Source organism: Balaenoptera physalus, assembly GCF_965194825.1.
Source record: "Balaenoptera physalus genome assembly, chromosome: 11".
Taxonomy (NCBI): Eukaryota; Metazoa; Chordata; class Mammalia; order Artiodactyla; family Balaenopteridae; genus Balaenoptera; species Balaenoptera physalus.
The window spans coordinates 2,190,585-2,205,829 of record NC_138896.1 but is presented as its reverse complement, the minus strand read 5'-3'; the positions used below and the strand labels follow the sequence as shown (position 1 = coordinate 2,205,829).

Below are 15,245 nucleotides of genomic sequence, written 5' to 3'. Positions count from 1 at the left end.
CATAGAAAGAAAGAGAAATATGTAATATTCCAGCTACTATTGTTTGACTTTCAGAATCTTGGGTGGGGTCAACATTTCCTTATGTTTTCCTGATTGGGATTGATTGGGATCTCTTGTCGGAGATGATCAGGGTTAAAAATAATTGTACAATTTTAACACCAGTTATCCTACTGGTCAGCAGAAATGGTAGTGCTGAGGGTTTAGCCTATTGGTGTAACAATTTTTAAGTACACACTTGAGAAGTAGCTCTGTGTATAACACTATTGTGCAGTTTAAAAAATAACTACTGTTTGTTAGTCACAGATGTAGAAAAAAATCTTATGGTTACCGGGGGAAAACGGGGGGCAGGATAAATCGGGAGATTGGGATGGACATATATACACTATTATATGTAAAATAGATAACTAATAAGCACCTACTGTATAGCACAGGGAACTCTACTCAATACTCTGTAATGGCCTATGGGAAAAGAATCTTAAAAAGAGTGGATGTATGTATATGTGTAACTGATTCACTTTGCTGTACACCTGAAACTAATACAACATTGTAAATTAACTATACTCCAATAAAAATTTTAAAAATAACTACTATTTTTGTGCCAGGCACCTGGTGATGCATTATCTTATTTTAATCCTCACATCAACCTTATGTACTACTGCCCTATTTATAGATGAGGAAACTGAGGCTAAGAGAGGTTAGGAAGCAGGCCCCAGGTACACAGCCAGAGCGGCAGAGGGGAATTTAAGCCTGCTTGATTTCAGAACCCTGTACCTGGATTATACCATAGAACTAATCCTTCAGTGATTTCCTTGTAATCAGATGCTTCTAAAACCTTGACCGTATAAAGACCTATTTTTATTTACATGATTATTGTAATTAGAAAAACTTTAAAAAATAAACAACACACATTAAAATGTACATCAAAATACTATTTAAAATGTTTTGTGAGAAATAACTCCTTTTCTTGTTGCTGAAGATCTAACTTCATATTATGGACCCGAAGCAAAGATCATGACCATAGCATGAAGTGGAGACTCTTCCTGAGCAGGATGTGTGATCTGGAAGGGAGTCTTATTTACCAGTATCAACCTTAGGGTCTGAATACCTTTTTCGGAGCCAAGATGGATAGTCGTATTTCTAATGTTGTAGTCTGTGTCATCTCATTTAATTGGTTTCTGCCCAAGACTAGTGTTTTTGTGGTGCTTGGGCCTTGTATTGAAACTCCTCAGATATAAATTTGGCCCTTTTCAGCCCAGTGTTTAGAGAGTGGAGGCTGAAGGAAGGGCCTCTGAGCCAGGTGTGAAGGACAGCAGTGCCGCAGCCTCTCGGATCAGTGGGTTTTTCATCGTGAAAGTCAAAATGCAATGTCAAGAAGCTCCACTTTCATCACCAGCTTCTCCTCTCCTGCCAATAGCAGGGGTGGAAAGGAAATGCCAACCCACGTGGTAAAGCCACAGTGGAGAATCTCAAACTGTTTCATTTATACAAACACATGGCTTATATTTGAGGTACAAAATTTTATTTTTAAAAGTCCATTAAAGATATCTTCTGCTTTTTGCCTCTGAACATTGATCATGCAACCTCTTTGGAATTTAGAGAATTTAGAAGAGAGGTACAAGCGATGCATTTAGAAAAGAAATCATCCAGCCCCCTCCAGCAAGCCTGGGACTATTTGCCCCTCCAGTTTTCCTTTTGGGCTATGTGATCCAGTGCTGTGTGGCAACGAAGTAGTGAGCCTGGATGTGTGTGGGTAGGAAAACAGGTTCACTACTTTATAGCAGTGCTGTCTTCAACTAGGGCAGTTTTGCCCCTCCAGGGAACACCTGGCAATGTCCAGAGACACTGCTGTTTGTCACAACTAGGGATGGGAGGAGGGGAAGAAGAGCACTATTGGCATGTCACAGGGAGAGGCCAGCGTTGCTTCCAAATGCCCTACAATGCACGGGACAGCCCTCCACACAAAGAGCTATCTGGCCCAAGATGCCAGTAGTGCCAAGGCTGAGAAATTTTGCTTTACAGTACCACTTCAGTGGTGTGTGTGTGTGTGTGTGTGTGTGTGTGTGTGTGTGTGTATCTGCTGGGACTGGAGATTTGGAATCAGAGCCAACAATACCGTTATGAACCCACCAAACGCTGGGGTCTGTTCTGGCAGCCAGATGACCTTACTGCACCCTGAGCGCCTCCCTCCCGGGAGGGCTGAGCACACTGGCACACCTGCTCTGCCGGGCAGAGGGCGGGCAGTGATGCTGGGCGGCCTGGTCACGTCAGTCTCCTAGCCCTCGAGTGCCTTCACTCCTTCCTGGTTTCAGGTGGGCTTTGAGAGGCTGAATGCTACAGGCACAAGGAGCAGACGCGGAACCGGTCCTTGCACAGCCCAGCTCACGGGAAAAAATGAAGCTATTGCTACAGCACCCCGGGGTAAACTGAGGAAGCTGCTCAACACTGATCCGCCCTGAGGCTCCAGTCGTCGCCGCGGTGACGCGGTCAGTACTCCCAGCACGCCTGCTCCCTCTTCAGGGCGCACAGGTTGGAAAAGGTACCTGAAGTGTCAGAATGCTAGGGAAGAACCTTCGTACTCGTCAGAATTAGTAGCAATTCTGTGCAACGACAGCCGGGGAAAGTCTGCTATTTTTGTTCTCTATTTTTCCCCCCCTTGTTTGTACTCCTTAAAATCGCTTCCGTTAATTTACAGAGTGCAGCCGGCATATAATTCCTGAAGCCTGTAGTGACTGATACAGAATTTGATCCTGATGTTAAGAGACCCTGTAATTTTGGAATGAACTGTGGTTGTGATACAAAAAAATCCCATTTGACGAGAACGCAGCATTTTACAGTGCTTCGATTATAACAGGAGCCTATGTAGAGAAGACAGTGCAGAATTAGGAAGCTGATTTAGTTTATATTCTCTGAATTTTTTTGTTTTTTCCTTGATCAAGCAAAATTTCAAGAAACTGAATGAACAGCATCACTGAAGGTTATGGAATAATCTGAAAGAAAATGATCTCCCTTAAATCTCTCTCCCTTTCAAAACGCTATTAGGCTTCTTTTTTGATTGGACCTTGGCCATGAATAGGTCTTCCTGTGTAGTGGGTTGTTTGCTGTAGATTTCTTTTCCCATCCTGCAGCTATGAAAGGCAGGAAATGATTTTTACGCACAGGACCCACATCAGTGAGGAAAGAATTCTGAACCTTCTGAGGCAGCAGGCTTTCGGTGGGTCGCTCACCGAGTGAGGAGATGGCCTCATGCTGCAGGAGCCCCTGTGGGCTTAGTTCTGGCTCATGCGTATCAAGCAGTTCACCAGGTCTACCCTGTAACACTGGTAGAGCGCACAGGCCAGCTTTCCCACGGTGGCCCCCTTGCTGCCTTCCCTCATCAGCCACTTCTGGAGCATCTGGTAAACCTTTTCTTTCAGTCCATCTCGCTCATAGTCATGGTCAATTTCATCAATCTGAGATTGAGAGAAGCCCAGCTTACGGGCAAAGTTTTTCCAGTGCTTGCCCAGATTTTCTCTGACTGGGTCCAGGTGTCTATCAGTCAGACTAGTGGTATTATCTGCCAAATAGAAAAGAGAAGAAGACATCAAGCTATGGCCATTTGAACATCTAGCTTCAAAGACCTGTATAAAGTGAAGAGTACCAGGAGACGGTGACAAAGATAACTTCTTCTTGCTACAGTTGTGGGCTCATCGGTTGATACTTTACCTGTCTGCCAGCCCATGTGGAGGAACCTCTTCCCCCCCGGGAGGTGCAGGTCTGAGGCACAGCCCGAGGCTTAGAGAGCAAAACACCCCTCTGGCTACTAGGCTGTTCTGTACAACCTGAGCCACAGCCCTTGTTTATATCACACACTCCTGATGTAAAGGGGGAAGACACCATTTTTGTTCCTTTTGGGCATTTTCCGCTTACATCTGGCCAGAGTTAAGGTCATTCAACTCAGGATACCCTTCACCCAACAGTTTGCTTTCCTCTTACTTAATCAAGGAAACTGAGACCACCGACTGTGAGCTGGTTTGATTACACTGCCTTCCCTTGTCTTTTAGTGGATGAGGTATTTTTGGACTTATCCCTCCCCTACCCCAAGTGCTGTCCTCTTTCCTCCTACAGCCGTAACCTCTCTCTTTCTACTTGTTCCTTCCTCTCAGGCCTTCGTAAAAATAATAAAATGAAGCAAAATAAAAGTATAAAACCACCAAAACACCACAAACAAACCCACTTCCTTGATCGTCGTCTGCCCTCAGTAAGCTGAATATGAGGAAGAAGACACCTCATTTTCCCCCAACTCCCCGCAGCGCAGCTTCTGCCATCACCACGGGACGTCAGGCGGCCAAAATTCTGTCAACGCTTCGCCAGGAGAGGGACCCTGGGTTTCATCAGATTCTCAAAGGTACCCTTGTCACCCCCAAAATTAGGAACTTCCGCTCTAGTATTTTAAAGACTAGCCTTCAAATGGGTTAGACCAGGGATTGTCAAACTATGGCCCATGGGCCAAATCCAGCCCGCTGCTTGTTTTTGTAAACAAAGTTTTATTAGAACACAGCGACGCCCATTCATGTACATACTGTCTGCGGCTGCTACTGTACTACAGCGTCAGCTGAGCGGCTGCCGCAGAGACCTCAGGACCAGTGAAGCCTAGAACATTTACTACCTGGCCCTTGATTTAAAAAAATTGCCCCCTCCTAGGGTTAATTAGAAAGCTGCGTTCTTAAATCACATTGCTTTGGCCTCATGACTGCTTTTCCCAGGTTGTGTTTTGGGATTAATGTTATGAGGCTGCATAGTGGAACCCCATAAGAGAAAGCCCTCTTATTTTTATTATGCATGTGCAGTTGAGGGCATAGTCTTCTATCTTTTACAGAATCCCTCTTGATGAGGACCTGAGGGAGCTACTGCTGCTAGGTCTAGGTACTAATACTGATGCGATGATGATGATGGTGTGTTTAACACCTGTATGTCTTACTATGTGCCAGGCAGTGTACTAAGTTCTTTATTCATACTGACTTGTTTAACTTTCACAGCAAATCCATGAATGAGATATTCTAATTATCTCCACAGTAAACATAAATAAGTTACAAAGCAATTACATGGAAATTACAGAGCTATTTTAGAGAGGAAAGATAGGGCACTTTCACGGAGAATAATCAGAGGTAAGACAGTTCAAGGTTACTATAGATGGGCCCTTCAAGGGCATCTTACCGAAGATATCTTGGTACTCAGAAGCTGGGTCTTCTTTCAAGTTCATGTGCGTGCTGTCCTGTACCACTGAACTCATTCCGCCAATCTCCATATAATTATTGTTTCCAATCTGAACGCCAGAACTGTTGTGTATGCTATATTTTAAAGACTCATCTGATTAGAGAGAAACACACAGGTAAGTACATCTAGACTGAAAGCAAAAGAAAAAAGTACTACATGGTAAAGGGGCAGGGCTTTACTCCAAATGCTTAAGCTAAATTATTTATCCTATGCCACCCTTTGAAACTTTCTTCTTTAAAAGGTGGCTGAATCATCTCACATCCGTTAGGATGGCAACTATCAAAAGTACAGAAAATAACAAGTGTTGGCAAAGTTGTGGAGCAATTGGAACCCCTATGCACTGCTGGTGGAAATATAAAATGGTACAGCCACTGTGGTAACCAGTATGGTGGTGCCTCAAAAAATTAAAAATAGAATTACTATACAATCCAGCAATTCTACTGGGTATACACCCCAAAGAACTGAAAGCAGGGTCTCAATCAGGTATTTATACACCCGTGTTCATAGCATTATTCATAACAGCCAAAAAGTGGAAGGCACCCAAGTGTCCAACAGCGGATGGATAAATAAAATGTGGTCCATCCATACAATGGAATACTATTCAGCCTTAAAAAAGAAGGAAATTCTGACACAGGCTGTAACATGGGTGGACCTTGAGGACACTGTGCTCAGTGAATAACGCAGTCACAAAAGGACAAATAGCATAGGATTCCACTTATATGAGGTCCCTAGAGTCATCAAATTCATAGAGACAGAAAGTAGAAGGTTGATTGCCAGGGGCTGGGAGGAAGGAGAATGGGGAGTTACTGTCTGATGGGTACAGTTTCAGTTTAGGAAGAAGAAAGAGTTCTGGAGATGGATGGTGGTGATGGGTGCCCAACAACGTGATTTTCATCACCAGTGGTAGTCTTTGGCCTATATGAGATAAAAAATGGAAATATCCAAGATTTATTTCTTACCTTCAGAAAACAGCAAGCAAGCGAGAGAATACAAGCAGATACCTTCACTTACATCAGAGATTGGACACAGTGGAGCTACTGAGATTCGGGTTAGAGTGGAAGATGCCTGCTAGATGCAAGGACCTGTGGCCCGACACTTGCGGGCGGCTGCACTGACTTCTCCCCAAACAAAGAGCCTAGGCCAGGTGGTCTGATGGAGACTTATTCTGAGAAGGCAAGGTGTGTCTGTCTGGTGGCTGAAGACCCCAAACAGCTTGTCCTTTGTTCGCTTATAGTCTACAACAGAGCTAATGGCTGCTTTATTTTCAGGAAAAGTTAAAAAATAGAACAGTGTGACTGAAAGGCCTGTTTACCTCTTGATGGCAAGGAGCTGAATGGAATGGTGGGTGTGTTTCCCAGTAGGTTGGTCTCAGGCACTGGCGTATTATACAGGCTTGGCATGTGGCCTGGATTTGGCCCATACCAAACTCCTGGACCTGCGGTTCTCAGGTCCACTGGACTTGCTCCAAAACCGAGTGGGCTACACAATCCATTTCTCCAGGAGAGTAACTGGGGTTGGCTGCTTAGCCCTGTTGGTTGCTGTACCGCATTACCATGACTGGCTGCACCGGAGTAAGCAAGGCCTTTTAGCCCTGGGTTCTGAGCATTCTCATAAGGTCTCTGCTGTGCAAAAGGGTCATGGGAGACCCTCCGTCTCCTCTCTTCCTGTCTACTGTCAGCCACGTTGCGCCCGGGCTGCCCTCTGGTGTGCCCGTCCATGCGGCTGCCGTACAGATGGTAGTTGGCCTCCTCCTGGAGTTTACTGTGCAGTCGGAGGTCCTGCTGCTGCTGCTCTGGGGCGGGAGCGAACCAGGAGTCCTCCACAGGGCCCAGCCCGAAGCCCCGTGAACTGTGCAGCGAACTGGGCTGTTCTGTGGCTGAAACGAAATGAATCGGCGTCGGGAAGAGTTTCATGAAACATGAAGAAGTAAAAACCTGAGCACAGTCATGAATCTGTACCTTGGAGTAACACACTGAAAACTCTGAGAACAAATAAAAAGCGTTTACTAGGTGGTTTTCCTCCTGTGAGTTACACAGGTAGTAAGTAGTCATCCCTGCCTGGCAGTGTGAGAGCACGAGAGAAGTTATAACCAAGCAGCAGAAAAGTGGGTGTTGTAGGAATGACCAAGGAAGAAAGGGACTTGTGCTGGAGCAGGGGAGGTGCCTCCTTGTTGTGACGCAGGGCTGGAAAATAAGAATGGCAGCAGTTCTGTGCTAAGCACTTGCGTGGATTCTTTTATTCTTTAAAAGCCCTATAAGAGTAGGAGCACTTATTATCACAATGATGGATGAGGCTTACAAGAAGTCAAGTAATTTGCCCCAGAACAGACAGCTGATAAGTGGCTGCAATATCTTATACTCTGCTTCCCCTTCTGTTAAATGAAAAAAGTATCCCTGCTTGAATCTGAGGCCAACCTCCCTGCATGTACTCTGGACCCAGTCATCCCTGACCTTCTCAAGGACTTTGCTCCCACATATGTTCCTGTCTTTTTCCTGAGCTGTCACTTCCTCCCTATCAGATATATTAGGCCTCTTGTGTTCAGGATACTTTATGATTTTGGTGAACATGTTGTTACCTAATATTTCAAATATATGTACCTTAACTCCGAATATATTAGAAAGTCCTTTAAGCCAGCTGTTAAATTTTATAGCTTCTTCTGTTTCTCATATAGTTGTAAATAGCATTTTAGACAGTACAGTGAGTGAATGAGCAAACAAATAAATGAATAAATAGATTTTCAATCACAGTATAAGTTACCTGAATTTGACCTGCTTGGAGGTATTGCTACACAATCGATTTGGAGAGACTTCATTCTCTTTACAATTTCATTTTGGCCCGGATACTCTTTCTAGAATTAAGAGCATAAAGACATACTTTAGTAAACAGCAGAAAATATTGGGTTGGCCAAAAAGTTCCATAAAATTGTTGTAAGGAAGAACAAATCTTTCAAAAGGTTGAAATTTCACATAGCTCTTACAAGCAGTAAACACTTCTTTAAGAAAATAAACTTTTTTCCCTAAATAGCCAGAACAATCTTAAAAAAGAACATAGTTGGAGGGCTCACACTTCCTGATTTCAAAAGTCACTACATAGCTACAGTAATCAAAACAGTGTGGTATTGGCCTAAGGAAAGACATACAGACCAATGGAATATAATGAACCCAGAAATAAACCCTTGCATATATGGCCAGTTGATTTTTTATTTTTATTTTTTAATTATTTATTTATTTACTTTTGCCACACAGCATGCGGGATCCTATTTCCCCAACCAGAGATCGAACCCTTGCCCCCTACAGTGGAAGCACCAAGTCTTAACCACTGGACCGCCAGGGAAGTCCCTGGCCAACTGATTTTTGACAAGGGGGACACGACCATTCAATGGGGGAACACTGGTATCTACATGTGAAAGAATGAAGTTAGATCCTTACCTTTCAACATATACAAACATATATAAAAATTACCTCAAATGGATCAAAGACCTAAGCTTGACTAAAACTATATAACTATAAGAAGAAAACATAGGGGAAAAGCTTCATGACATTGGATTTCACAATGATTTCTCGGATATAACACCAAAAGCACAGGCAACAAAATAAAAATAGGTAACTGGACTACATCAAAATTAAAACCTTCTGTACATCAAAGGACACTGTCAAGAGAGAGAACAGACAACCCACAGAGTAGGGAAAAATTTTTGTAAATCACATAAATATAAGGGATGAATATCCAGATTATATAAAGAATTCCTATAATTCAACAACAAAAAACAAACAACCCAGTTGAAAAACAGGCAAAGGACTTGAATAGATATTTCTCCAAAGAAGACATACAGATGGCCAAGAAGCACATGAAAAGATGCTCAACATCATTACTCAAAGAGAAATGCAAATCAAAATCACCATCCATTAGAATGGCTATTATCAAAACAAAACAAAACAAAACCCAGAAAATGAAAAGTGTTAGTGAGAAGGTAGAGAAATTGGAACCCTTGTGAGTTGATGGTGGGAATATAAAATGGTGCAGATGTTATGGAAAACAGTTTGATGGTTCCTCAAATGTTTAATGTATAATTATCATACAATCCAGCAATTCCACTCCTAGGTATATACCCAAAATAATTAAAAGCGGAGACTCAAAAAGATACTTGTATACCAATGTTCATAGCAGCATTATTCATTATAGACAAAAGGTGGAAACAACTCAAGTATCCATCAAAGATGAATGAATAATCAAAATGTGACATATACGTACAATGGAATATTATTCAGCCTTAAAAAGGAATGAAGTTCTGATACATGCTACAAAATGTTTTCAAGGATGAACCTTGAAAACATTATGCTAGGTGAAATATGCTAGACACAAAAAGACAAATTGTATGATCCCACGTCTATGAGGCACCTAGAATAGTCAAATTCGTAGAGACAGAAAATAGAAAAGAGGTTACCAGGGGCTGGGGAGAGGGAGGAATGGGGAGTTGTTGCTTGGGATACAGAGCTTCTGTTTGGGATAATAAAAATGGAAATGGATACTGGTCGTGGTAGTACAACATTGTGAGTATAGTTAATGCCACTGAATTGTATACTTAAAAATTGGTTAAGATGGTAAATTTTATGTTATGTATATTTTACTACAATTAAAAACAAAGATAAAACTTCTTCCCTTATAAAAATAATAATACTCATTATAAAAGATATAGAAAATGTATAGAATTATCTTTAAATAGAAACCTACACTCAAGTGAAAAAATTAACATTTTGTATTTCCTACAAGTTTTTTCCCCTGGTCATATTTGCACTATGCTCTTAACAGACTGCCTGCTACATAGGTAGATGATCAAAAATATTCAGAATCAACATATGAATGATTTAGGGGAGAATGACACAGGATATTAACTATGTGTACAGTTTGTAGCATTTTGTATCTTGCTTTTTACTTAACACATAAGCATTTTTATGTTATTTTTTTTTCTTTAATTGGAGTATAATTGCTTTACAATGTTGTGTTAGTTTCTGCTGTACAACGAAGTGAATGAGCTATATGTATACCTATATCCCCACCCTCTTGGACCTCCCTCCCGCCCCCCATCCCACCCATCGAGGTCGTCACAAAGCACCAAGCTGAGCTTCCTGTGCTATACAGCAGGTTCCTACTAGCTATCTATTTTACACATGGTAGTGTATATATGTCAATCCAGATCTCCCAATTCGTCCCACCCTCCCCTTCCCACCTTGTGTCCACATGTCCATTGTCTACGTCTACGTCTCTATTCCTATCCTGGAACTAGGTTCATCTGTACCATTTTTCTAGATTCCACATATAAGTGATATTATACAGTATTTGTTTCTCTCTTTCTGACTTACTTCACTCTGTCCCTAGGTCTATCCACATGTCTACAAAAGGCACTATTTCATTCCTTTTTATGGCTGAGTGATATTCCATTGTATATATGTGCCACATCTTCTTTATCCATTCATCTGGTGATGGAGACTTAGGTTGTTTCCATGTCCTGGCTATTGTAAATAGTGCTGCAATGAACACTGGGGTACATGTGTCCTTTTGAATTATGGTTTTCTCAGGGTATATGCCCAGTAGTGGGATTGCTGGGTCGTATGGTAGTTCTGTTTTCAGTTTTTTAAGGAACCTCCATACTGTTCTCCATAGTGGCTGTATCAATTTACATTCCCACCAACAGTGCAAGAGGGTTCCCTTTTCTCCACACCCTCTCCAGCATTTATTGTTTGTAGATTTTTTGATGATGACCATTCTGACCGTGAGGTGATACCTCATTGTAATTTTGATTTGCATTTCTCTAATAATTAGTGATGTTGAGCATCTTTTCATGTGCCTCTTGGCCATCTGTATGTCTTCCTTTGAGAGATGTCTATTTAGTTCTTCCACCCATTTTTTTTTCCACCCATTTTTTAATTGGCTTGTTTGTTTTGTAAAAGCAATTGTTTTCTTTTTACAGTTATTTCTTATTAGACAAAATATATAAATACAAACTTCTTTTAAAAGATTCAAACTGCTGAATTACACAGAGCAACACTTTAATGTCGTTCCTTCCAACCCCCTCTCTTCCATTTTCAGAGGTAATCCTTATCTGGAGTATGTTGCGGACCTTTTATTCTCTCTAGGCATTTGCATATGTATTCTGGAAATATACAAATATTTATACATACGTGTGTGTATATATATATTTACGTATTTGTGTATTTCCAAATTTTAACTCTCACAAAGGTGCAAAAATCTCCTGAAGCTAAATCTTTGAGCATACATGTATGATAGATTACTAAGAGCAGAACTGCAGCAAAAGTGATGTGCTTTTAAAAGTGTGATAGATGCTTCACCGTTCAATAAACTTCAACTTTCACTTTTACCAATACTACATGAGATTGTGTTATTCTGCATTTTCACAAACGCTTGATATTATCAACCTTTCAAAACTGTTGTCAATCTAATGGATGAAAAATTATAATCAATTCACTTTGCTTTTCTGTTAGTGAGACCATATATCTTTTTCAACCTTTATTGTCCATTGATGGATTCAGCTTGTTTATATTTTACTCAGGATTTTCACATCTACATCGTGAAGTGAAATTGTTCTGTAAGTTTCCTTTCTTGTATCTTCTTTTCAGGTTTGGGAATCAAGGTTATGCTAGTCTCATAAAATGAGTTTAGGAACGTTCCCTCTTCTCTATTATCTCGACAAGTTGTATACAATTGGGGTAATTTCTTCATTGAATATTTGATAGAAATTGCTGCTGAAGCTATCTGGTTGTGGAATTTTATTGCAGGACTGATTCAATCTCTTTTAACAGTTATGGGAATATTCAGGTTTTCCATCTCTATTTGAGCCAGTTTTGCTAAATTACACAGTTGACCCCTGAACAACATGGGAGTTAGGCGTGCTCACCCCTCTCACAGTCGAAAATCCAAGTATAATTTTACAGTTGGCCCTCTGTATTCGTGGTTCCACATCATGAATTTGACCAAGTAAAGATCATGTAGTACGTATTTATTGAGAAAAATCTGTGTATAAGTGGACCCATGGAGTTCAAACCTGTGTTGTTCAAGGGTCAACATACTTAAAGCTGTTATTGCCTTCTTGGTGAAATGAAACTTTTATCGTTATGAATTATTCCTGATTGCTGTGGTAATGCTTTTTTCCTTAGTGACTATCTTTCCTGATGTCCTTTTGATTACTTTCTTGATTTGCATTGGATACCTCTCTTTTATAGTGTAGGTATCCCTCCGAAGTCTGGCAATTGTTGTTTTTTTAAAAAATATTTTAACATCTTTATTGGAGTATAATTGCTTTACAATGGTGTGTTAGTTTCTGCTTTATAACAAAGTGAGTCAGTTATACATATACATACGTCCCCATATCTCTTCCCTCTTGCGTCTCCCTCCCTCCCACCCTCTCTATCCCACCCCTCTAGGTGGTCACAAAGCACCGAGCGGATCTCCCTGTGCTATGCGGCTGCTTCCCACTAGCTATCTATTTTACGTTTGGTAGCGTGTATATGTCCATGCGACTCTCTCACTTTGTCCCAGCTTACCCTTCCCCCTCCCCATATCCTCAAGTCCATTCTCTAGTAGGTCTGCGTCTTTATTCCCATCTTGCCCCTAGGTTCTTCATGACCATTTTTTTTTTAGATTCCATATATATGTGTTAGCATATGGTATTCGTTTTTCTCTTTCTGACTTACTTCACTCTGTATGACAGACTCTAGGTCCATCCACCTCACTAGAAATAACTCAGTTTCATTTCTTTTCATGGCTGAGTAATATTCCATTGTATATATATGCCACATCTTCTTTATCCATTCATCTGTCAATGGACACTTAGGTTGCTTCCATGTCCTGGCTATTGTAAATACAGCTGCAATGAACATTTTGGTACATGACTCTTTTGAATTATGGTTTTCTCAGGGTATATGCCCAGTAGTGGGATTGCTGGGTAGTATGGTAGTTCTAGTTTTAGTTCTTTAAGGAACCTCCATACTGTTCTCCATAGTGGCTGTATCAATTTACACTCCCACCAACAGTGCAAGAGGGTTCCCTCTTCTCTACACCCTCTCCAGCATTTGTTGTTTGTAGATTTTTTGATGGTGGATAGTCTTGCAATTCTTGACTATCTGACTGTGTATGTGTGTGTGTATCTTAAAATCTCTGTCTGCCTGCCTCTTTTATTTACTGTTGTCTCCCTTTCATGATTATAGCACCATGTTGCTGTAAGACTTAAGACAACAGCGTGTTTCCTGAGTGTGTGAGGAGGGGAGGTCTCTGCTCCTCTTGGTTGGTTAGTTGGCAACAGTCTCTGACATACCTCTCTGATCCCAGGCACCAAACTCACTGCTTCGGCCCTGGGCACATGCTGCCCCCATCTGCTGCTTTAGCACAAGACGTGAGTGGGGAGGAGCCAACTGTTAAAACTGACACCACCGTGGCTCCCAAATGAGAACGCCTACCAACGTCCCGTGTGACCACCCACTTCTTCTACACATTGACCCGAGACTTCTTCCTCCATGACTTCTTGAGTATTCTGTTTGGGTCAGCCTTTTAAAACTTTTTTCCTGTTTTATGTCTCAACAGATATAATTCTGTTGGCTTTTTATCTTTCAAGAATTCCTCAAAATGACTGATCCACCTATGGTACTTTCCATCCTGTTCCAGTAATGCTGTGCTTTTGTTTTCATATTGGTAGATATATTTTCTCTCATTTCATTAGTTTTGACAGAGGAACGGGTCTGGTATGCTAACTTGATGATATCTGCATAAAACTACCTATTTTGTTTTTTGTGGTTACCAAGCTAGCTTACTTCAAATCTCAGTAATAAAGTATAATGCTTTGGTTTTCATGACTGACAAAATATATGTTTCAATATGTTAGCATTTTGAGCAGCTGCTATGTTACCTACCTTTAAACTCTTCACATCCTCTTCTACATGTTCTTCTAATTGATTTAAATAAAAAGGCTTAAATTTCTCTTCAATGCCTATATATAAAAAAAATAGTACTTTAAATTTCTTAAGTATTTTCTAAAATAAAATTAAAATATTACCAATCTATTATCTTTGAATTACTTACCGTAATCTGTGGGCAAAGCAGGGAAATATAAATTTAAATGCCAAATCACTGACCTTCATAAAGAGACTAACAAGACTAACTATTACACAGGCAGAACAAAGGATAGGATATCACTGGAAACCCAGGGCTCCTGCCTAATAACAGGCAGTTTCTCTGGCTGCAGCACAAAGCTCTACCTAATACAAGTTAATTTCCAAATGAAAAAAGATGGGTGGACTCCTTGTTTCTGTCCCTTTGGCATCTGAGTTACTATAGGATGGAATACTCAGAATAAGGATCTGGTATAAAGTTAGAGCTGTTAGCCTTAAAAGGAAAATGTAACTTCCATTTTTGGGAAGATGGAATAGACATACTTTTCCTTACTTCTCCCACTAAGTATGACAAGAACCCCTATATATTATATATAAAACAAACATAAGGAGACTCTGAAAGGAGGAGAGACAAAGTCAGGCTAGCTAGGGACTTTGGGATCTGAGGAAAGACATGGCAGTGAGCTTACTGGATTTTTTTTTTTCTTTTGCTGCACAGATCTCAGACTTGGACCTGAAGAAGCTGGAAACCCAACAAAAAAGCCCAACGAAAGCCTGTTCTGTCTGGCCAGAGGGCTAAGCAAGGGGCAACCTAGCAAGACAGAGTGCTTAGTCAGTATCCACTCTCCAGCCAAATGCCACAGAAAAATCGTGACTCCATCCCCCACCCCCACCAGCAAAGACTGAGAGGGGAGCTGAGACTCCTGACCCCAGAAGACACTGACGGGGTGCTCCAACACCCGACCAGGGTCATGTCAGAGAAGACCAAACAGAAGGCCAGAACTTTCCTTCCAGTCAGGTGGTAATGAGCCCCTCCACTCCTGTGGTGTCGGTGGACAACAAGGGGAGACTGAACTTGCATCCTCACCTTGC

The 15,245-nt window shown here is 41.3% G+C and overlaps 1 protein-coding gene across 6 annotated transcripts in view; it reads right to left on the bottom strand.

Annotated features, from left to right (window-relative positions):
* Positions 1 to 1,497: 1,497 nt before the first annotated feature.
* RIPK1 (receptor interacting serine/threonine kinase 1) overlaps positions 1,498 to 15,245 on the bottom strand; it is a 37,776-nt gene continuing 24,028 nt past the window's right edge. For all 6 annotated transcript variants that reach the window (XM_082413186.1, XM_082413185.1, XM_082413189.1 and 3 more), the window contains 5 exons: positions 14,175 to 14,251; positions 8,011 to 8,101; positions 6,566 to 7,129; positions 5,194 to 5,346; positions 1,498 to 3,553 (listed from right to left, as the gene is read on the bottom strand). In XM_082413186.1, coding sequence (XP_082269312.1) covers positions 3,267 to 3,553; positions 5,194 to 5,346; positions 6,566 to 7,129; positions 8,011 to 8,101; positions 14,175 to 14,251 — 1,172 coding nt within the window. In that variant the 3' untranslated portion in view covers positions 1,498 to 3,266. The remainder of the gene's footprint in view (positions 3,554 to 5,193; positions 5,347 to 6,565; positions 7,130 to 8,010; positions 8,102 to 14,174; positions 14,252 to 15,245) is intronic.